Consider the following 22202-nt stretch of genomic DNA (forward strand, 5'->3'; position numbering starts at 1 on the left):
TCTGCCTGCTCCTCTATTGATTTCAGACTGGAATGGGCAGCAGTCCAAACAAAGCCTCTGGTCCTGTCCTGTCTCGCCAGCGATCGATTAATTAATGTAAAATCATCCTTGGTTTTATGCACAAAAACACACATACATTCACAGTCCAATTGTGTGTACAATTAAAAATATATCAATATAGTAGTTATAGAATACTGCCGATAGGGGGAGTTAAAAGACAAGGATATTTTTGTTTCATGTATTTCTTTTCAGTGTACATACACAATTTATGTGGACCTATATAATAATATTACACAAGTAATGTAATAATGGAGTTAGAAAGTATTACTCAAAACATTTTATTGCACATAAAATTTTGGATTATAGTCAGTACAATCAAGTAGAACTAAAGGGAGCACTTTCTTTTAAAAAGTAATATTGTGAGAAACCTATCCCTGGAACATTTTTATATAATCTCTCATTGTAAAATTATATCTTACTTGAGCTACATTAAAGTTTGCATGACTGGACAGTCATGCTGTCCTCTGGCCAGCGGTACGAGTCCACAGTAAAGTCATCGTATTCAGTGCTGTAGATGAGCGAGCGCACATACGCTTCCTTGTCGGATGGTTCTGGGCGAAGGGTGGCCAGGTTGTGTCCGTAGGCATATTCCATGATCTGTAAAGTTTACAGAAATATCATTTTACCGGTTCCAGAGCCTCCAGCTGCTCTGTGTGGGCACTCTCTCTCACCTTAACGGCCAGTTTGAGAGAAACGTCCCCGATGGAGTTGAGAGTAGGATACAGCCGTCCTTCATTTAGATCCTTCTCTGTCACCAGGTTAGCCAGAGCCTTTAGAAAGGGAGACAAGGTGGATATTTCAACAATTTACAACTGTAATTCGGCTGAGCAAAGAGTAGAAAATGAAATAGAAAGTCAGTCATTTGACGGTATCGTAATTTTAAGGTCAATGACTGACCTCTGCTGCGGTGAGGAAGATTTCCTCTGTTATGTGTCTGATGGAGCAGGCGATGACACCCAGGCCCACCCCGGGGAAGATGTAGGCATTGTTCCCCTGACCAGGATGGAGGGTCCTCCCATCAGGCAGCGTGACGGGGTCAAACGGGCTCCCGCTGGCGAAAATGCCCCGACCCTGCAGGACATATCGGTGGTTATTCACATTCCAGGAACAGATTCGGGGGTGTTTGGAACACGTACCTCTGTCAGCGTGTAGCACTGCTCGGCCGTGCACTCGGCCTTGCTGGTCGGGTTGCTGAGGGCAAAGATGATTGGCTGCTCATTGAAGGAAGCCATATCCCTGATGATCTGCTCGGTGAAGGCTCCAGCAACCGCTGCCACACCTGAGACAAAGAGACGTCACTCTGTCTGCCGCCTCTCTCCAACCACCAACTGCACCATCCTACCAATGATGGCTGTGGGCTTCAGTTCCCGAACCACATCCTCCAGTTTCTTCATTTGCGGGTGCTCGTGAGCAAACCTCTCCTTCTCGTGAGTCAGATGTTCTCGGCCCTGATGAGTTGGAGACAGGATGATCACGCAGGAGACCAAAAAAAGACATTAAACCAGCGATGGAAACAGCAAACGTGTTGATGGTCCACATGTGTTTTTTTCCCTCCATGTTGAAGGAATGTTGAAGCATCTCCATCCAGTTTGGAAAAACACAGGCGAGAATGTGCAGAAGACAGGTGGGATGGAAGAGTGAGAGGAGCACCGCTGGCAGAGAAGAAGGAAGAGTAAAAACGCCAGGAGGTAAAGCGGAGGAGGAGGAGGAGGTGGGATTAATAACATAGATCTTGTGGACAAAGCAGATGTGGAACAGATGTCAGTGGTCATCTTGCTTTTTTTTTTTTTTTTAAACAAAGATCCCAAGCCAAACCTCGGAACAACCGTTTAAGAGAAAAACAAATCTAACTCTTCCTAATTGCAGAACCTGATGTTTTCATCTTCTTCCCTTTATTTTTTTTATTACTTTCGACGTGTGTTTCTTTACGATGGCCAAAAACAAATATGCTGTAAGATTCTTTATACTCAGGTATGTATTTGCAGTGCTGAACTGAGGCACCTTGACGATGAGACCTTTGGAATCAACCATCCAGATCTTCCTCAGACTCTCCTCCTCAGTCAGGCCCTCCTTCTCCATGGCCATGGCGATGAGCTCAGCGATGCCCATGGCTGCCTAAATGGGAAATCGTCCATTGATAAAGACATTGTGCTTTTCCCTAAAGTTCTCTGCTACCAGAAATGTGACACGTACCTCTCCTGCACCTTGGAACACGATGGTGTGGTCAGACATCCTGCTCTTAGTGAGTCGGAGAGCAGCCAGCAGTCCAGCAACCGCGACTGCAGCCGTGCCTGCGAAGAATTCAGAGTAATTTGGCCTCCAGATGGACATGCTGGAGTTGGTCTTATACCTGGGTGGTTAAGGAATGAAGAGTTTTGTGTTACCTTGGATGTCATCGTTGAAGGTGCAGTACTTGTTGCGGTACTTGCTCAGCAGACGAAAGGCGTTAATGTTTGCAAAATCCTCAAACTGGATCAAACAGTCCATTCCATACCTGAAACACCAGGAAGAATTCATTCACCGGGCCTTTGCACACACACGCACAGAGGGCGAGTAAGACATGTCCGTCCTCTAGGGGGCGCTCTCTCACTGCAGCACAAAGTTCAGAGGTGAGAACCCGGGGGCGGTCATGGTGACCTCAGGGTGCATCAGGTTCCCTGAACCTTCACAGCCTCATTAAAATGTTGCATTTGTTACAAGTCTCGTCAAAAGTGGAAATTAAAAAGCCTTTACTGTCTGCTGTTTAACAGACATTTGACAAGCTGACACCTGTTTCTGTGGCTTTACGGGGGCACCTGACAAGAGGCTCCGTCAGGGAGGTCACGGAGAGCAGAACCCCCCCCCCCCAAACACCACATATGATGGAAAAGAATACAGAGCCCACCCAGTCTCTCAGTAAAAAAGTAGCACTCCAATTAACAAGATGCTGCTCAGACCACCTAGCAGAGGAGGCGACGCTCATGCCAGGGAGTCCAGGCAAACATCATGCTAAAGAAATAAGAGTTAAGGTCAGAATTATGAGGCTGTAACTGGGACTGAGCTGCAACAAAGTGGAGTTCCAGTGCCTTTCAACAGATGGACTTTTGCTCAGGAATTTACTGGATGTTTGCTGCGATGGCTGTGTTTCAGCTGTAGGAAAAGGACGTAACCCTTGCCCTCTGCGTGGTGAAGGCGGACCACGTCGCATCAGACACAACACAAATCAACACCGGGCGAATCTGTGCCATCAGTGTGTTTGCTAGTTGAACGAAGTGGCAGAAAAATGAAATACTGAGTTACATCGCGCTGCAGATCTGCGTGTTGTGTGGCAACACCGGGCCTGCAGCCTGCACAAACCTTTACTTTCTTCTGCATTTCAGTCAAACCACCAATCACACCCAGCCCTGGAAATGTCATTGTTCGCAGACGCTGTTGTTTTATATGCTGCAGTAGCAGCGGCGCCAATATTCAACAGGGTGAAGATGACGCTTGAGTGGAGGCGAGACAAAGAAAGGCAAAGAAAAGACAGCCGGCCCGAGTAATGGCAATAAAACAGGATGTCCAGGTGAGGTACTGTCAGCACTGGGTCATCTTATTCTTTTCCTCTGTGGAAAACAGGGATTTCTCGTACAGAGAGCCACAGCTCCCATGACTTCCTGCCAGCACGGCAGTACGCTGCAGAGAGAAATGTGTTTTCTATCAAGCAGAGCGCAGCGTTAAAGCACTGAGAGGCTGCACAGAGCGGATGAGTAATGAGCCCAAGAAGAGAACCGTAAACTTTTCATTGTGTTGGGGCTTTAGGAGACGGAGACAGGCGGGCACAGAGGTGGCCGGGCCCAGCTGCCGGTGGAGCCCCCGCCTTACAATTCATGCCCGAATCCTGCGTGTGTTCTCAGTTCAAGGATGTCAGCTATTCCCTTGATTGGTTGATCCAAGTCCTCACACAGATCTGCACATGCTTATCCCAAACAGAACCCCCTCTCTCATCCAGTCCATTACAGCACCGGTCCTGTCTCTAACTGAAATGTCAACGGGATTTCTTTAAATTGGTGTCTTTTGTTCCATACCAACCTGCTCCTGAAGCTACACAGTTATTAGCTTTGGTTTTAGAAATGTGGAAAGACAGAACAAGACAGAAAGCTCTTTGATTCATGGCTGTGTGAATGTGTGTGTTTGCCTAAAGCATCATCAAAGGTCATATGTGTTCCTTAGTTACTATTCTGCCGTAAAAAATCGGCTGCCTCGTCTTGACAACCTCCTGAATGGCAGACGGAAATGTAAGAATGCACTCTCTTTTGCAGAGGAGCGAAAAAGAGTCTCCTGGACAAAGAAAGTGAGATTTGCTTTTGTATCTATGCTTAAGTATCAAGGGCAGTGAAGCGGGCACACCCTGAGATTCAAAACCCAGGCTTTATTTCCCACTGTGCAGAGAAAAATCCAATAAAAGATGGGAAAATGAAACAGGGAAGGATGCACAGACCCAAAGACAGCAGTGCTTTTATCATTACACCATTTACAACTTTAACACGGGTATTAAATCTAACCTCTTTCTGTTTCCTCCTTCACCTCCTCTTGTGGAATACAGACTAAAATCAAACACGTTGATATTTTGAAATGGATGAGAGAGTAGCTTTTAATTACCTCAAAACACTTGAGACTCAGACTCTTTTACATCTCCTTTTAGTTTAAATCATTGAAACAGGATGAGGGTGTGATCGCGCAGCGAGAAGACTCATATCGGCCCCAACCGTGTCCAAACAGGTAAGAACGGCCCCGCCTGTACATGTTCATAGGTGCTGAACGATGCCATGAAGACATTTTAAACCACAACCACATCAAAATATAACAAATACAACAGCTGTCTAGCTCAAGAACATGACCTGCCAGAACTGGCGCACAGAAAAACCACACGCGTGCATGTGTGTGTGTGTGTGTGTGTGTTATAGAGGCAACATGGTGAGCTCTGTCATGTGAACATTATTATCCTCTCATTTTGACCTGATAAGATCTCCTCATTTTGTGTAAGAAGTTAAAAAATTCCATACATTCTCATAACGCATTCCAAAACATCCAATAAGTCCTGTGTTTTCATTAGACTGATTTATTCCAAACCACACAGAGGGATTTGGGAAGCGACCAAGGCAGTAAGACAAGAGCAGGCGCTGACATTTGCCGCCTTAACTTTGTTTAACCTTCTGGCAAACACCTCCAAGACAACAAAGACCCCAGATATGCTGCGGCTTTTCTTCTGATAAGACCACTTGGTGTTAATGACTTGAATAAGGTGGACCAGGAGATGACAAGCGTCTTCCTATGAATGAATGATCCCGATGAAGGCATGATGAAGGTCTGATGAAGGTCTCCATCAAACAAACCTGCAGCTTGAAGACTGAAGCCAGAGGGGAGGATATAAATTCATAAAGAACAAGGCTGGAAGGTCACCAGCAAGGTTGGCTCTGTCCAAACACAGCTGTTCAACCTGTGTGAATATACGTGTAGTGGTGTGTACACACACACACACACACACACACACACACACGCACACACACACACACACACACACACACACACACACGGGGTCTCTGTTATAGCTCCGTCCCCACAGGAATCTGTGGCAGGAGCATTAATATACCCCCACAACTGCACCCATTCTCAGGAGAACCAGCAGGTCTCAACACACGTTATTTCTCAAACTCCAGACCTGTCATTAAGGAAAATAGATGCATTCTACTTTCATTCCTCTCCTCCTCAATCCATCTATCCATCCATCTATGGACCTCTGTGCTGTTGCTAAAAAAGGCCATACGATTGCAGGCTGCCGGGGTTAAATACCACACAACCTGGAATCTATTGTGCCAAATAACACAAATTACTTCTGACACCTCTCCTATAAGAGCATTAATTATATCCCTGAAAATTAGGGCTATTATTCAATCATTAGGGTGTAATTATGTGTATGCTTGGCCTGAAAAGAGTTCCTGTTGCATGAACTACGGTGGTAGAGGACTTTAATAGTTGTATTCATCCATATTTCCACTCTACAGACTTGGAAAAGGGATTAAAAAGGAAAAAAGCTCACAAAAGAACAAGAAGGAAGATAAATATGACGGTAAACTTTGAAGAAACTTTTAAAGTGCCTCGCAGGGTGTGTGCGGGAATCGTGGGATTAGGGATAATTCCGTTCTGCCTGAGAGCATCAAACAACACCTGCTGGTTGTTCGAGCTCAACAGTAGAGCAGGAGAATGGCTGCCTGGCCTGGAATCAAGTCCAGGTTACATCAGTAACCATTCAGAGGGATTTCCAGTCACGGCTCCTTCCAGACTTTTGGTATTTAATGACGATTGAGCCGTTCAGTTATATTTTTGGTTGGTTCCTCCGAAAGCTAAACATGAATATTACTAAAGAGAAAGCAGAACTGTAATCAGTCGCTTGATCCTGGAGAACCATAATTACTCATTTTCCACCAATTTCTGGCTCCTTGGAGGAGAAAGCTTCACTGCTCCCTGCAGTTGAGAAGCTACCCGGTTATTAGAGACGTGGCTTCCTGGTGCCAGCTGGAGGGGGCCCAGGCCCAGGACTCTCCCTCTGGGTCTGGTTTCTCCGGGTTAGGACTTTTGTTAACCAGGCCCATGTGTGTGCGTGGTTGGGATGGAAGCATGACACAGGTAGGAAGAATCATGCAATATATGAGAGATATGACAAATATCAGGAAACAGGTCTTCAGTTCAAAACATCTGACTCCATCTTTCCTATCAGCTTGAGTTTTAATTGGCGTCGATTAGCAACCAAAGTCCAAAGAAACCAAACCATTATCTGGACTTGAGTTCCAGAGCGTCCAGTTGCACAGGTTTTGGCTCTCCTTGCACGCAGGAACTGTGCTAAACTGCTTAACATTTTTCTCTCAATAGCACCATGTGCTGTCTACATTAACATGCCAGCAGCAGCCAGCCCACAGACGGTGGGCAGTGGGAGATCTAAGGGCCAGAATTGTCTTACCTCTCTGAAACAGCCTTCATAAATTCATCCAACAGGTCGTCATAGGCCTGGCCTCGCACCCTTTTATGTTTCAGTCCAATGTAGAGCGGATCTCTGAGCAGGGCCTGCAGGGACACATGGAAAGACAATCTGACAAGGCCTGATGAAGGAGACAGCTTTGCTTTGAAGGTTTTATCTCTACTGGAGAACGTCCGATTACTCTGTGGAGGTCATTGATCCAAAATGGAGGGGAATTGCTGATTTCAGTCAGGAATTCTATCCTTTAAGCGGGAGCAGGTACAACAGGTTTGATCCCTATATGTTTCATGAGGATGATAAAATAACAATACATTTTTGCCTATGTACTTTTGTTGTTTTAAATTGTAATTCAATAAAACAATTTTCCATGCAGGTTAAACAAGAAATGTAAGGAAATGTTTTTCTCTCAAAGAAGAATGTAAGAAAAGCCCCCACACACATCTTTGTACTTCTATCATTGTGAGGACCATTATACATAAAATCCATTCTCCAGTCCCTAACCAAAACCCTAGCCACCAGAGCTAAGTGCCTACACCTGACCTAAGCCTGACCTAGACCTAAACCCAATGCAAACCTTGACCTTAAGGCAGAGTCTGAACCCTCAAACAGCCCTTTGAAGATGTGAGGACCAGTCAAAATGTCCTCAATTTGCTAGTAGAATGTGTATCTTTTAACACATAGCATGTACAATAACACACACACACACACACACACACACACACACACACACACACACACACACACACACACACACACACACACCCGGAGAAAAAGTGCCAAACCTTCAGTTCCTTGAATAGCTTCTTGAGGCCTGACTCTAGGAAGTATTTAAGTCAATGTCATAATTAAATGTCAAATTTGAAAAAGAAATAAACATTTTTGCCATGTGGACTGATGACCTGTCCGGGTGGATTCCTGTCACGTCCTGCTCCATAAACCCATTTGACCTCAAACCAGGAAAAAGCAGTAGATGGATGGATCACATATTTTTTTTAAACTCTGAGACAATAAACATTTTATTTGAATTCTTGTCCAATAAAGACATTTCTCCTTTTCCTTCTCAGCATATAAAATATATAGAGATGGCACAGGAAAGGGCTCCGAGCTCGGTTGGTGTGTGCCTGCTTGAACAGTATTGCATGTATGGTGCAGCAGAGGACAAATCTTAATGTATTTGACTCTGTACAGTTTAGCTCCCAGGGAAATTAAGCCTATAGAGGATGGGAAAGTGTATCCCTAATGATGTCACGCTTCAGGACTGGGACTTTGACTCCAGTGTGTGATTACAGGCTGCCACTGGGATGCCTCAGAATGGAGCAGTCACCATTCCATGGCGGGGTCAAGAGCTGCCATGTCTACAGGCTTATTTAAGGACGTATTTATTTGACATTGATGACTCGTTTCCTGGCAGTCTTTTAATGGCCACTAATAGCCGAGTGTAACCGTAACCAAAACAAGCTAAACATTTTCATATGAGCTGAGGGGGGAAGCTTCTGCTGCACTGCAGATTCAGTGTGAACTCTTTCTGCTGTATTTAGCATGTAGAATAATTGTTATTTGGATATTTTTTTAATCACAGTGACAATGTTCAGCCATTTATTTCAGCAGGACCCTTCCATGAATAATGATGAGAAGCCAGCATTTGTTCTAGATAAAGTCAGGCGTATAAACGACACATTGTCTAGGATGACATCATGGATTCTCACTTCGGTGCGTGTGTATGAGAGAGAAAGAAAGAGAGAGCGAAAGAGAGAGAGAGGGAGAGAGAGGCGGGGGGGAGGTTATTCCAGGTGATTCTCTCACTCCAGAGAGTTAACAGGAGGATAAAGGATAAACACCCGCAGGCACCAGAGAGATTAGAACTATAAGATAGTGACGGTTTATCACTACTTCTTAAAGAATCCTGCACAGCTCTCATATTAATCTGCATGAAAAAAAGAAACACTCATTTGTGTAGAGAGATGTGTTGGTTCCTGTTAACCAGACCCAGACCAGCTGTAATCTAGCAACTGTAGTTTAGAGAAAAGGGGTCAGACGGTCCATCTGCTTCCTTCACGGGAAGTTTCCTCATGTTTCATATCTATTTCTTACCCAAACATAATCCCATAATAACAGTTATTTTAATAATAGAGAGGTACCACTGCGAGCTATCACAACCTCCATCACCTTCTCGCATTAATCATGTCATCAAGGCACGGGCGCAGAAGGAGATGGGATTCCAAGGGGCAAGAGGGGCAAACAGGTACGTTTCACCTCTAAACAGATGGGAAAACAACAGCAGACCCGCTGACATGCATGTGCGGGAATGCTGCCGACAGAATCTAGGCTGTAAACAACCCATTTCTTCTGTATTTCCTCTCATCACTGACAGATTTGCAACCAGTTTTGAAATGCTGTAGAGCTCCGTGCAGACAAAGGACAGCTGTTTACATCTGCCAAACAACATATTTCTGTGGTATATGGTGCGAGCCTGTTGTTTACTTGGCTTCATCACTTCCTCTCGTGCACTGATTCACAACAGCTGATGGAGATATCGTGTCCTGGTTGTCTTCAAAAATGCAAGAAAAGTGCATCTGATCTCGAATTAAATGACTAAAATGGGCGCCGTAGCGTCTGCAGACGAGCCTATCACCTCCAACCGGAATGACCCAAGCCCAGTGACGTGATCGACACGGAGCCAGTTTTCTGATGACAGTGCAGGAATAGGCTGTACGATAGGACAGTGTGGAGGCCAGGCCTGTAAAAGATACAGAGATGGAGGACCTGGAAGCCACAATCATCCTCACAAGACTTTAATCCCACTGAGACAAAAACTTAAACGACCAAAACGTGGACAGTTGCATACAAGCTGAGCTCAGCTGTGCTGGCAGAATAAAGCCGCCACACCCATCAGCAAGACTTAGAGAGTATATATAGAAGTGTGCGCAGACTAATTTTAGTGTGTTTAAGGATCCGGGAACAGTGTTTTAATGCCAGAGTTTAAATCATCCGTCAGAGAAGTCGTCACTGAGAGCAGAGGCCACACAGGAGGTGTAGGTGGGCAGATATTTTGGCTGCTGCTCTCACAGTCTGGCAGGGGAGAAAAGGTGCTTTCCCTGTTGGCAGCCTTCAGCGGAGTTGCTTACTTTGCTTAAGTAAAGGGTGTTTCCTGACTGCTAAGGCCCTTGCTGTGGAGGAGCACCTTACTTATAAATGTCAGGTTCGTTTATTTTTAACATTTTTAATTTCTTTGAGGCAGCCGAGACGAGCGAGGTGAGGAAAACTATGAAAAAGCACTACGTGAGCAGCTCCATAAGTTCCCTCCAGGGATGATATGTAGAGGTATAATAAGACTCCAGGTGAAGAAGGTCCTCTCACATCTGCCTTATTCGTTCCGTTCATTTGGTGAAAAGGCCAACTGAACAGGGTCAGGACACGTGCGCCAGAAACGGCCCGGGCTGAAAACATGACGCTGTTTCACATCTGTTCCAGAGAACACTGGAAAGTTGTGGAGGTAGTTGTTCAAGCTGCCATGTGCTGTTAAACGTGTGAAAATGTATTTGACGTGTTGGAGATTGAATATAAAAGAACACTTGTTCTACTGTGTCATTAAAGTTCCTCTCCTGGTTCATACCTCATTGTCTGTGCCCACGTCCAGCATGACAGGCAGACACTGCTGTGGTGGCACCCCTCCACAGGCTGTGTAGAGGGCCAGTTTGCCTACTGGGATGCCCATTCCGTTGCAGCCCAGGTCTCCTAGCCCCAGGATCCTCTCCCCATCTGTCACGCAGACAGCCTGCAGAAACCAACACAACATAAACAATCCATATTCTGAAATGCTTTATCTGATGAAAAGCTGGACTGAGTGGTATAGTTCAACAAAAACAACCCTTTTTGTTTCCTCAGGGCCAGCCAGAACCTCCCACACCCTCCTGGCTTTCCACTCAAAAGTCACTTTACTTATTAGGCTGCAAATACACTCCAGGTTATTTCCACACCGTAAAACAAATCAATTATGTAAGACTTGATATAACCAGCAGAAGTGTTTGATTTAAAATGTTCCAGTGTTTTACAGATGGTGCCACGGCTTTCCAGCCTTGTCCCTCCTGCAGGCTGTCACTAGGCTCCCAATTCAGTATATAAAATTTATAATGACTATTTATTACTGTTAATACCACCCTCCCATTTTTCCAATGATCGCTCATTAATATGACAGCCATGCAGCCGGGGGCTTATCTGCGGATGACTTTGGCTCCCATTTGCCCTTCTGAACGTAAAAAGTCAGCATTAGGAGACTTTACGATAAGATGGCCCTGACAAAGAGGGGCAGCGGGCCAGCGCTGAGCTAATTGCCCCTGTTGCTGACAGCTATGAGCAGGTGGCCCAGGCTGCAGGTATATCTGACATGCCAGGAATGCCAACTGGTTCCGTCATTCCAGCCATGGCTGGCGAAGCCTTACCGAACAGTACCCACCTCTTCCAGCGTGTCCTGGATCACCTGGACCGTCTGTACTGGGTCTCAACTCTTCCGCGAGTATTTTAGAGTGACACATATCAACATCCCAGCACAATAGAGTCAGTATATGCAATTTATGGTTGTGTACATTGAGTCTTTATGTCCTCAGCCTTGTGATAAGATGGAACGCTTTTACTCCAGATAGTTTATCACAAAGGTGTGAAAATAGTTTAGACATCATCTTTAGTTGCACCTCAATAAAGATAATTGACTACTTCCTTTCTGTACAAATATATTGTAATATACTGTATATTGTGTAGAACCAATATTCAATTATTCAATACCAATTAGTCAATATTTTAGTCACTGTGACAACAAGAGTAGCAGCGATTTACCCTGATGTCCTTTTCTGGCCAGTTCTGGAGCAATGTGGAAATATGACCACGGTCGTGAATGGAGATGAACAGCCCTCTGCAACACAAGAAAAACAAACACCATAAATCATTATATCAAGGATCAAGAAGTAAACTTTTGTTCTTTATTTGGAGTATGTACAGTTGGGTTTTCTCTCTTTCTGGCCTCGACAAGGACTTGATTAAAGAATGATGGTCTCAGGGATTTTAATGTTGACCCCAGATCCTGAGGAAACTCTGCTTCGTTTCGGAGCCTTGAGCGTCACCAAATAATCATTAATCATAGTTATCACCTCCTTTCTACAAAGCATTCCCTTTTTATCTCCAAACCATGGACATCCTTCTCTGGTGGATAATCTCCGGATGAAAAAGATCCCTTTTTTCACCACCCGCATCATAATACTCAACAAAAGCATCTGGTTACCGTCACTGGCAACACCTCCTACATGTGCTGGTGATAGTAAAAACATTGCCCTCTGCCTGGAATCTGCTCTTAAAATAGAAGGCATGGCAGGTGAAGGGCTGAAGACAATGAAAAAATGTCAAAAGTAATCCAGTCTGACACCTTGTTAAAAAATAGACAGTGAGATGAAGAAAGAGACATAAAGGTTTCACCTAAACATGTTTTGATAAGTTGGGAATGTGGTAGGAAAAGGGGAGTGCGAACATCCTCGAACAAAAACAAGGAGATAGCTAAGCTAGCTGGCCCACTGCACATAAATCTTATGTCCCTGTGATAAGCTCTATAGCAATAATTGAATTAATTTATCATATAAATGTAAATTTCTATACCTCAAATGACTTTTTTGTTGTAATTGAAACATGTGCACCGACATTACATTAGTTACAGTAAATTTTAATGTAAGATAACAAATGCTAGTGTTGGCATGCTAAGGTTTGTGATAAATACAAGATCTGCATTAAATAGCTTCACCAAGTAGGTTATAGGTGTTGGCCATCACCGAGTTTGTCTCCATATACATATGGGAGCACTGAATTGAAAATGTTTAGATTTAGACAAATGTACTAAGGCAAGTGATGTTTCTAGGCTCCTTTTCTATGTGCAGATTTTAAAAGTGAGTGTTTTGGTTTTCAGTGGCAAAACAAAGAAGAGAGAAATAAAATCTGGACTTTATTTTGTGCCTATTGATTGTTGGATCCATCTGCATGTGATACTATGTAAATATTAGTGGGAAGCAAAGTCTTTAGGTGTGGCCAGGAGACCACATCTGAACACAGATGGTCGATTTTTCCTGACTGAGAATAATTGTCTTAATAGCCAGCAGATTCATTAGCACTGAAGGTCCCCTGTAGTTGCAACCCTGATTCATGGTTAAAAACAAACAAACGGGGGTTTCAAAAAAGGGCAACTAATTAGGATTTCCTTTTATGAAGACTTGTGTTTCTCCCTTCACAAAGGGCTCAGCGGGTCGCGTAAAGTTTGCTTGGCCACAGACATCTGGCATGCGTTTATTCAAAGAACTCAACTTTTTTGGCCACACAAAAACACACATCTGAATACATCTGTGACAAAAATGTGCAGCTAGAAGTGTGCCAGCGGTGGACTTGAAAGGCACGTGAGCAATCATCTGCGCAGCTGTCGATTTCTCCTTGTTAGACGTCCAGAACAAAGAAAAAATAGCCCCTTCCAAATGTTCACCTGACGCTGCAGCATCATTTGCCGTTGCCGGCACGTGGAAGGACGTATTTATGGGAAAGAGGGTCAATAAGGTTAAAGACCCCACATTTTGAATGCTGCAGAAAAAGCCTGTCCTGATGATCAGTGCAGACAGGCAGCGCTGCAGAGATGTTTATTTCTCCCTTCCACTTTATTTCTTCAACCGTCCACTCCCCATTTTCTGCCACTCTGCAGTTCCAGATGAGCGCTGCCCTCGTGACCTTTGGCCTTAAGAGGTACGGCGGACTGCTACAGCAGTGAGTTATTATACCTAAAAACACACACATACGGACTTTGACCTAAATCTCATCAGGCATCTGCAGCAGCAACAGAGCTCGTCCACAGTGTCATGATGTCACGACACACGCTGCCAGCATAATGAAAAGGAACAGATCAATATTTCTTAAGTCCCCCCCCCCCCCGGCGCCGTCGCAAGCAATAAATAAGTGCTTTTGAAATCAATCATCTTAAATATTAACAATATTTTAAGGGTATACAAGGTTGATTTCTCAATAATAAATCCAAATAATGGGATATAAACCCATGAGATGTACATTTCTTATCTACCAATAGGGTTAGAATCTCAGCTTGACCAAAGGCTGCTGCCACTGGATGGTGAAATGAGTTTGTCCAGCAGAAAACAGGCCATGAAACCCTAAAGACGTGTGGTGAGCACACGTGGTAAAGAAAACAACCTGAAACTGCCTAACCGCTGACACAAAAATCCAACCTGCGGGTCTGCGGAAGGCCGCGACGGCTGCCACGTGCAAGAATCGATTTCCACACCGTATCTTTAAAATAGTGGAAAGCCCATGAGGTCGCCGATTGTTGCCCGCCGTCCACACAATTCCCCCAGCAGCCATGTGCTTGGCTTTTAGACTCCATGCAGTCGCAAACCGCAGGGAAAAGAAACCAGCGTAAATGTCATGCACAAGAAGAGCTCTAAAGCAGTAAAAACGCTGTCCCAGCAGACAGTTTTTACTGATCCGTCTGTGTCCTCTGAGCTCGATATGACAGGGAGGGGTTTTTTTTTTCTTTTCACTGGTTTTCTTTGGAACTCTGTAATTGGAACCAGAACCTTGAAATGAGACGCTCCACAGAGGGAACAGATTGATGTAAAGCGGAGAGAAAATGCTTCTTGTTTCATCTGTGATCTGGCCTGTGAAAATAGTCCCACTATAGCAAATTGGGTTGGGATTTTCTCTTTAACCTCATTCAGGATGGTCCCCCAGTCGCTTTGCAGGTGATGCAGACGCAACAGTGTCTTCCATCTCCTTCGGCATTAACTGGAAGTGTTAAACCAGATCTTTCATGACCACTGAGTCTAGACATTGACCTGAACTCCAGAGGTTTCCCGCAGCTCTGAGAGAGATATCAGCTCAGTCCCAGAATAGAAACCACTCAGAGACCACGAGAATGCGATCTTTTTGGCCTGGCAGCTTGGACCCATTATTAAGGTTAAATATTTGATACATTCAGGCAATTCTACAGCCAATCTGCTGAATCCAATAAACTTTGAATCAGCAGTGTGACAACATGGCAGAAGTCTCTACACCAAGTTCCCATGATCACGGGGTTGAGGGGGTGATTTAACCCTAATAATGTTAAAAATAAATAAATAATACAAAGATCATTGAAAGAAGTTTTCCTTTTTAACAAGAAAGTTCCTGCAAAACAAGTGAAATTGAAGTGTCTTTCAGATGTGGAACACGCCAACGTAAAGCTGAAGGAAGAGGAAAGGTTTAGAAATCTTTTTTCCCCCTTTAAATCATGACCTGACCTGTTTGAATGATCATTCTTATCAAAGGTGGAAAGTTTTACAGCCTTTTTCTGCAAACAAAACACAGAAACATACAAAGAAAAGATCAGCATTTTGATTGAAACTGACTAAAGTACCTTTAACTCAAGGTTAAAGTGGAGCCTTTTTAAGACAAAATAAACTTAAACCAAAGAAAGGTAAGAACAAAAATCAATTAATCTAGAGAAAATGAAGCAAAACCATAAATGTCATCTTAAAATGAAGCTGAAGGAATGCCTGCGCGCTCATAAAGGAAAGAAGTGATTTTAAAACATCCAATATGAAATAAGTCAAATACGAGCTTCACATATTAAAAGAGTGACTCCAATTATTGGAATTAATTTGACGAGCATCAGAGTTATTTTATCTGGCATCAAGCTAAACTTTGGATCCCAACAAAGCCACCATTCTGGGTTTGGGTCCATGTTTTGATTTGTGCTGAATCATAAAAAACCAACGCCTCGAAGCATCTACGCGCCGTTTCAGCAAGTCTTTTTTCTCTCTCATAGCCGATCATTTTCCAAGGAAATGAAGTTAGGGAGGGTGTGCTCTTGGAATCAGGAATAACAGAATCCTGATGCCACGCGACAGCGCAGAGGCTGACTGGAACGGTAAAGGAAAGAACAATATGAACACTCGCATTCCAGCTGGCTGCAGCCTCAAAATAAGCAATGCGTGAGAGGCTTCTCTATATGCATAAAATAAGACATTGCAGGAAAGAATGAGAAAGGGATCCATCTAAAAGGGATGTAGTTTAAACCACAGATGCAAAAACTGTTATCAGGGCTGTTTGCCCTGCACCCATTAATCAATCAATCGGAAGAATTAAACTTCCAAGAGAGTGGATGAGTGCTGATTTGCATATCCCTTCCGGGGATTCGTCCCGAGCACGAAGCAACTGTGCTGTTCCATTTTTTTTCTTTCAACGCAGCTTTCATCACTTAGAAATGAAGTGAGATGTGCAGGAATTCTCCTCCCCGTCCACTCGCCTTCCTGCTCCTCTGCCCCGCATGCGCGGATCTCTGAAAACAAAGCACTTTTCTTCTGCCTCTCACCCTCAGAGGCGCGAGCTTCCATCACATTACAGCCATTCAACACATAAATCACCCTCTCTTTTTACACAAGCGAGAACCGGCGTCCAGTTTCTGGTCTCCGACAGCCCAGAATCCGCCCCCTGTGTCATTCTTCTGCAACCCACTGAATTCAAGCCCGGCCATAATTAACCTTCCCTGATCAAAATAGAGCATATTTTCAGGAATTCTAAAGGAAATTCTGTGGAAATCCATGGAATCTTCAGCTGGGTCCGTTCCGGCTCTAAGCTGCCACCGGAGAGCGACAGATTCTGGGGTTTCGGAGGCTGCTCCTGAGAATTGGAGGCCCGGTCCAGAGAGCCGGGAGTCCAAAGTCTTTCTCAGACAGTCTTACATAACTTGGTGCAACAAACGTTTGGAAAATTCTGATGCCATCACAAAGGCCCCCGCTGAATGAGTCACACCGGACCTGATGAACCCAGCTGGCAGACAGGAGTTTGGGTCCTCTGCACCAGGTTTTCTTGCTGACGTTTGGGGCAAACACTGACGCTTCACCTTGGCCAGAAAATGCTGAATGCTGCTTCTTATTAGCAACAGTTGTCAGGGCTGAAATGAATCACAAAATTCCAATTCTCCAAAAGTCCCAATTCAATTGAAAAGATGTTATGAAATATGTCTGACTTTAAACGTGTGCGTGAACACCTTCGCTCCAAAGCTTTGAAGGTCGAGCTAATGCTGCCAGAAAATGTGATTGGAAGCGGATCCACTCCTGCATGTGCACAGACCAGTTGGGCTGGAATTGGACAAGAGTGTCTCTCTTCGAATCTATTATGAAGATTACAGCCACATTTAAGGAATATTAGCATCCTCGTAACGTCCAGTCAAGCCATGATTGATGGTCACTTTCTGATCTCCCAACCATGAAGACATTTGTCTGCCTATGCGTGCCGACATGTTGATGAGAGCTTTAATGATGAGCCTTCAGATTAAAAAAGTAATAGAGACGAGGAAAAAACTGGAATTGTATCACACAGTGAGTAGAGAGACAAATATTCAGCCCAAAGTGTAACCAGAAATGATAAAATGGGACTTTGTGGAGTAGATGGACCAAGAGGGTTCCTCATTCTAGACCAAATATGTTCCACAATCTAGATAATCTGTCTGGTTCCTCCTAAATGAGTGACTGGTGTCTGTCCGTCCATCCAAAAGATGCAGCCGGGAACTCGTTGTTCTCTGCTCCACAGACTTCATAGACATTCTTGCCTAATTTTGTATGGTTCAAAAGGGTAAATCTCAGCTCTTTTTCTTGCTTCTGAATTCTGTGAATGTGGGAATTTCTCTCTTCGGCTTAAAGCGACATGGAGGTAGATGGTTTCAGGAGAACATCACAAATCTCCCCAAGTGAAAAGAAGGGAAATACAAAAGTCTAGGGTCAAGTGACTGGGCAGAGACCAGACAGTGAGCTCATCGGTGATGAACAACAGGCCCGTTTGCCCCCCAACACCGACGGCGTTTGAGCCTCCTGTTACATTTTCTACTCTTCCAATCAGAAGACATTGAGTGGGTTCACATGTTCACTCCAGTTATGCCGTATTCCTCTCCTGTTTCCTGTTTTGTTTTGAAGGAGTGTTGCTCTGGCCCCAGTTTGGCAACACTCATTCGTCTCACCTGACCTGATGCTGTCTCCTCTAATGTGCTGCATGTGTGCTGTCAATCGTCACCGCCTTCCCCTCTGTCGGGTCACGGTGTTCCACCTTTCCCCTTCCTGTTTCCCCCAGTTATGTTCACAGCATTTAAGTATTGTTTTCTTTGCCTTTTCTGGACTTTTAACTGTTTAGAAATGCCCTTGTCCTTGATGAACTTGCTTCTTTTATTAGTCCTAAAGTATGAGCTGTGAGCTTCACATGTGTTTAATAAACTATTGAACTCGAGCCCATGAGACAGAATCCTGGTTCCAAACTCCTGACATGAGACTTTCATTGTGAGGTGAAAAGAAACGTAACTCCTCAATCATCAATGGCACAGTCCCCTTTCTATTCTCCAACATAAGCAAAGTGTAACATGGAAATGTGGGGTGTAAAATGTTGAATGTTCTTACAAAAATGTTAATGTTTAGATGTAAATGCAGTTGTAGACCTCTGGAGAGCGATTCACAAGAGAATCCCATTAGATTGGCAATTAAGCATTTAGCTCAGTTTCCTTTAGTCTCTCCAGTCTGGTTTACAGTTTGAACTGACCTTCTGTACGTGCTTAAACACACCAATTTGCAGCAATATGACTGGCTTAAATATATTCGTACATCTACAATCTGTTCATACAGCGCTTGAGTTTGATCTTTAGCAGGTCAGTTCCTTGGATATAGTATGAACCGGTCTGCTTTCCTACCAGTTCCAGTGCTGCGTTGAAACCGACTGCAGCACCATGATATATTTAGACAATATTTGGAAAGCCTTTTGAGTAATTCCACAGTTCACACAACCCTGCGGATGGATAGCTTCAGGGTTTCAGTGTCTGACCATGGGCCAACGGCACACAAGAGCTACGAGCTTTAGTTGCAAAAACCGGCCAGGCAGATGTCAAAACAAAGACAAAGGAGCATTTAGTGCCCTTTCTCGTCACGTTCGTTTACTACATGGATAAAATTCTGACTTGCACCCGACAAAAAGAGCAGCCCTAAGGATACATTAAGCCAGGTATCTGTTTACAGGGTCCTTATCTGAGATTGATGATTAAGGTGTGACCTTGCGGGGCGAAGTGACCTATTGCAATAAAACGCTGATTCAGTTCCATTTACGATTTAGGCCTGTTTGCTAAACAGACACTGTAAACCAGCACCCTGTAAAGAAAGGGCTGCAAGCCTCATTGTTTGGAGCAGTCTGCACAGTCCAAAGGATTTGATTTATGGGAAATAAAGAGCAGGTCTGGCAAAAACATCTTTAAAACGAAAAGAGGAATCAATACATGAAGCTTTGAATGCACGTCCTCAGTGAGAATAAAGGTTCCGATCTCATATTTTGAAGAATGTTGTTTACGGGCTGCAGAAATAAGGCAGAACTCTTTAGCCCTGAAGTTTCTTTTCATGATATGGGATTTTCATCAGAGGGGTACTGACCTTTTCTTTAAAGGACATAATGATGTGAACTTGAACATTAAACAACCACAAAGAGGGACAAATTATTGTTGGCCTGTAAAGTTTGAACATTTCCGATCATAGATAAAAGAAAATCTGTTGGTTTTTTTTGGTTTGCATCAGATGAATTTGATATAGGGCACCGCCCTGCTCCCTTACTCCCACAGCAAAGTCTGGAGCTAAAAAAAACAAACAAAATGCATCTGGAACTGAAATATAATGAGCCACACTTGGAAAAACAAGCACAACAGTAAATCAGACGATCAGCTGGGCTTCAGGACGGCAAGCTGTGGAGCTCACTCACGCTCAGTGATCCAGACAGTCCAAACCGTTTCACTGGGGCATGATTCAGTAGCCAGACGTGATGAGAGGAGTTGGTAAATGGAATTTTACTTATTTATTGACCTTTTTAAAATAAAGAAATCGGAATATTCGACAATAGTATCATATAAAAATGGCTGACTGTGAGGGTTTTGACTTCACGCATCATTGAAGCATATGGTTTTTCCTCTTTATTTCAGAGGTTTGTGCAGAATGTACAAAATGTAGCTGAGCTGAGATGTGAGAGATTTTATTTGACACAGATGTAAACTAGTGCAGATTATATTTATTTTCTTCTTTAGCGTTATGCACAATTAGCCTGAGAGTAATTATAAAGAGGCAGAGAGAGAAAGAGAGACAGAGTATCTGTGAGGCAGCAACTAAAAGGCACATGAGCTTATTAGATGACACTGATTGTTGTCTGTGGTCGTACACGGTACCCCCCTTAAACTGAGATCATCTGTATCTACTAGTACCACCCCCAGCTCCCATGGTAATACTTGTCAATAAAATCAAAATCACTTTGACTCAAGTACAAAGCCACACCTGGAAAATGAACAGAGCAGAAAACCAGATGCACAGTTGGGCCGAAGCCCATCATCGTAACCTCCGAGCACCTCGTACCAGGAGTGATGGCAGCCGACAGAGACGGCGTGTGCCAGTTTTTTCGTCATCCTGTGAGAACATCCTGTGAGTGCAGCTTGAGGTAGGAACAGTTTCTTAAAGTCAGACTCCCACATGACGGTGCACCTGACCTCTAATCTCTGACCCAGAAGAACGCCCTGCATCGATAATTAGATAAGTCAAACACCTTTACCCCGAACATGGCTGTTGTTGGTGGGTCAAATCTCTTTTAGCTCACAGCCTCTTGAGTTAAACTCCTTCATATTTACGATTCTTTAAACCTCTGGTACGTGGGGAGGTGTGGGCAGGGCTTTTTGGCAGTGGATATTTTCCTCTGGAGAACCCCAAAAAGGCCTTAAATTAGCCTACATCTGTACACCCACCTGAATGCTACAAGTCAGGCGGGGATGAGGCCAGATGCATGAAAGCTTAGATGCCCTATTACACGTCAGCAAAGTCACAGTGTAGCTTGGCTCCCGAGCCCTTTCCAGCACTGACAGGAACAAAAAAAGAAATTATACAGTTGTAATTTGCAGGCTACAAGTGGATTTACGGGGCCTGTGCAGCAGGACTCGCTGGGAAACCAAAACACTGTTAAAACAGACCGCGAGCGGGATGCAAAAAAAGTTTAGAAGCAATGATGTAAATCCATAAGGCCTCATTTAACTTGTAAACCTTCCCCACTTTTGAGGTGTACGTCGCAGTTGTTCGAGGCAGGGAGGAAGTTGTGCTGCATTTTGTCCTTTCAGGACAGGTACTCTACTCAGTTGTGATTCTGTGCGTATACCACGCGAGTTTGACATTAGAGCAGCGCAGGCAGATGCTGCCAACAGTCGCTGAGCGATTTACCTGCTGCGTGTTCATAAAGACACCTTTGGGTTTATTTTGAACCGAACACGGGGAACGTGACTCACGCAGAATGGCTGATAAGCTTCGTGGGACGTTGGGACAGACATATTTTCCAGTGTGGGCTGATATTGTTTGAGTGGACAGGGGTTTGGCTGATAGCAGCTTCCGTCTGTAGCAAGTTTGCCAACAGATCCAATGAAGATAAAATAATAAAAAAAAATGCAAAAGAATGAAAAAAAAAAATTATCATGTCTGTGTTTGGTTTTCCACTTGCTGGTAGGCGATGTGGACCTCATGAAATTATATTAAAAACACACAATTTCTTCATAAGATAGCACCAGTGAAGCTAACCTGTTAGAATACTCTGTCTCAGCAGCTGAGAGGCTCCAAAACTGCGTGTGTTATGAGCCAAGAGAAAATGTGTTTGGGTGGTAAAGGGCAACAACTATAGCATCCGAAATGACACTGTCAGGGTGTTTACGAGCGGCTTAACGAACAACAGCTGACTGGTTACAATATTCTGTCCCATATTAAACACAAACTGGTCGTCACAAATAGACCGAGCCTACTGGCGGAAAGGGTGTGGTGGACAGAAATGTTCCGAAATGCTGGCTCCAGGGTGCAGACAGGGATTAAAAATGGCAAATAAATGCTTCCTGAGCAGAGCTTCTGCCCAGTGAAACTATTCTAATCCTGCTGACAACATTTGGGATTATTTATCTCATATACTTTAGTACAGTTGGCGTTCACCCGCTGTGGGTTTATGTGCGGTAATGTCTAATAGCTGTTAGACCAACAGCCTAAATCAATATGTCTTGCAAGTACTTCATCCTTTAAGATGCAATGGAAAAAGGTGGCTGCATGACTTC

The 22202-nt window shown here is 44.1% G+C and overlaps 1 protein-coding gene across 1 annotated transcript in view; it reads right to left on the bottom strand.

Moving 5' to 3' along the window:
* Window positions 1–322: 322 nt before the first annotated feature.
* Window positions 323–22202, bottom strand: part of me1 (malic enzyme 1, NADP(+)-dependent, cytosolic) — a 47422-nt gene continuing 25542 nt past the window's right edge. Inside the window, exons 4-14 of the mRNA XM_003965892.3 lie at window positions 11885–11960; window positions 10668–10829; window positions 7037–7140; window positions 2445–2554; window positions 2254–2351; window positions 2062–2175; window positions 1403–1508; window positions 1197–1339; window positions 958–1131; window positions 732–830; window positions 323–657 (exon numbers count right to left, since the gene is read on the bottom strand). Of these exons, the coding sequence (XP_003965941.2) occupies window positions 490–657; window positions 732–830; window positions 958–1131; window positions 1197–1339; window positions 1403–1508; window positions 2062–2175; window positions 2254–2351; window positions 2445–2554; window positions 7037–7140; window positions 10668–10829; window positions 11885–11960 (1354 nt within the window). The 3' untranslated portion in view covers window positions 323–489. The remainder of the gene's footprint in view (window positions 658–731; window positions 831–957; window positions 1132–1196; window positions 1340–1402; window positions 1509–2061; window positions 2176–2253; window positions 2352–2444; window positions 2555–7036; window positions 7141–10667; window positions 10830–11884; window positions 11961–22202) is intronic.

The sequence above is a fragment of the Takifugu rubripes genome, chromosome 7 (assembly GCF_901000725.2).
Source record: "Takifugu rubripes chromosome 7, fTakRub1.2, whole genome shotgun sequence".
NCBI lineage: Eukaryota > Metazoa > Chordata > Actinopteri > Tetraodontiformes > Tetraodontidae > Takifugu > Takifugu rubripes.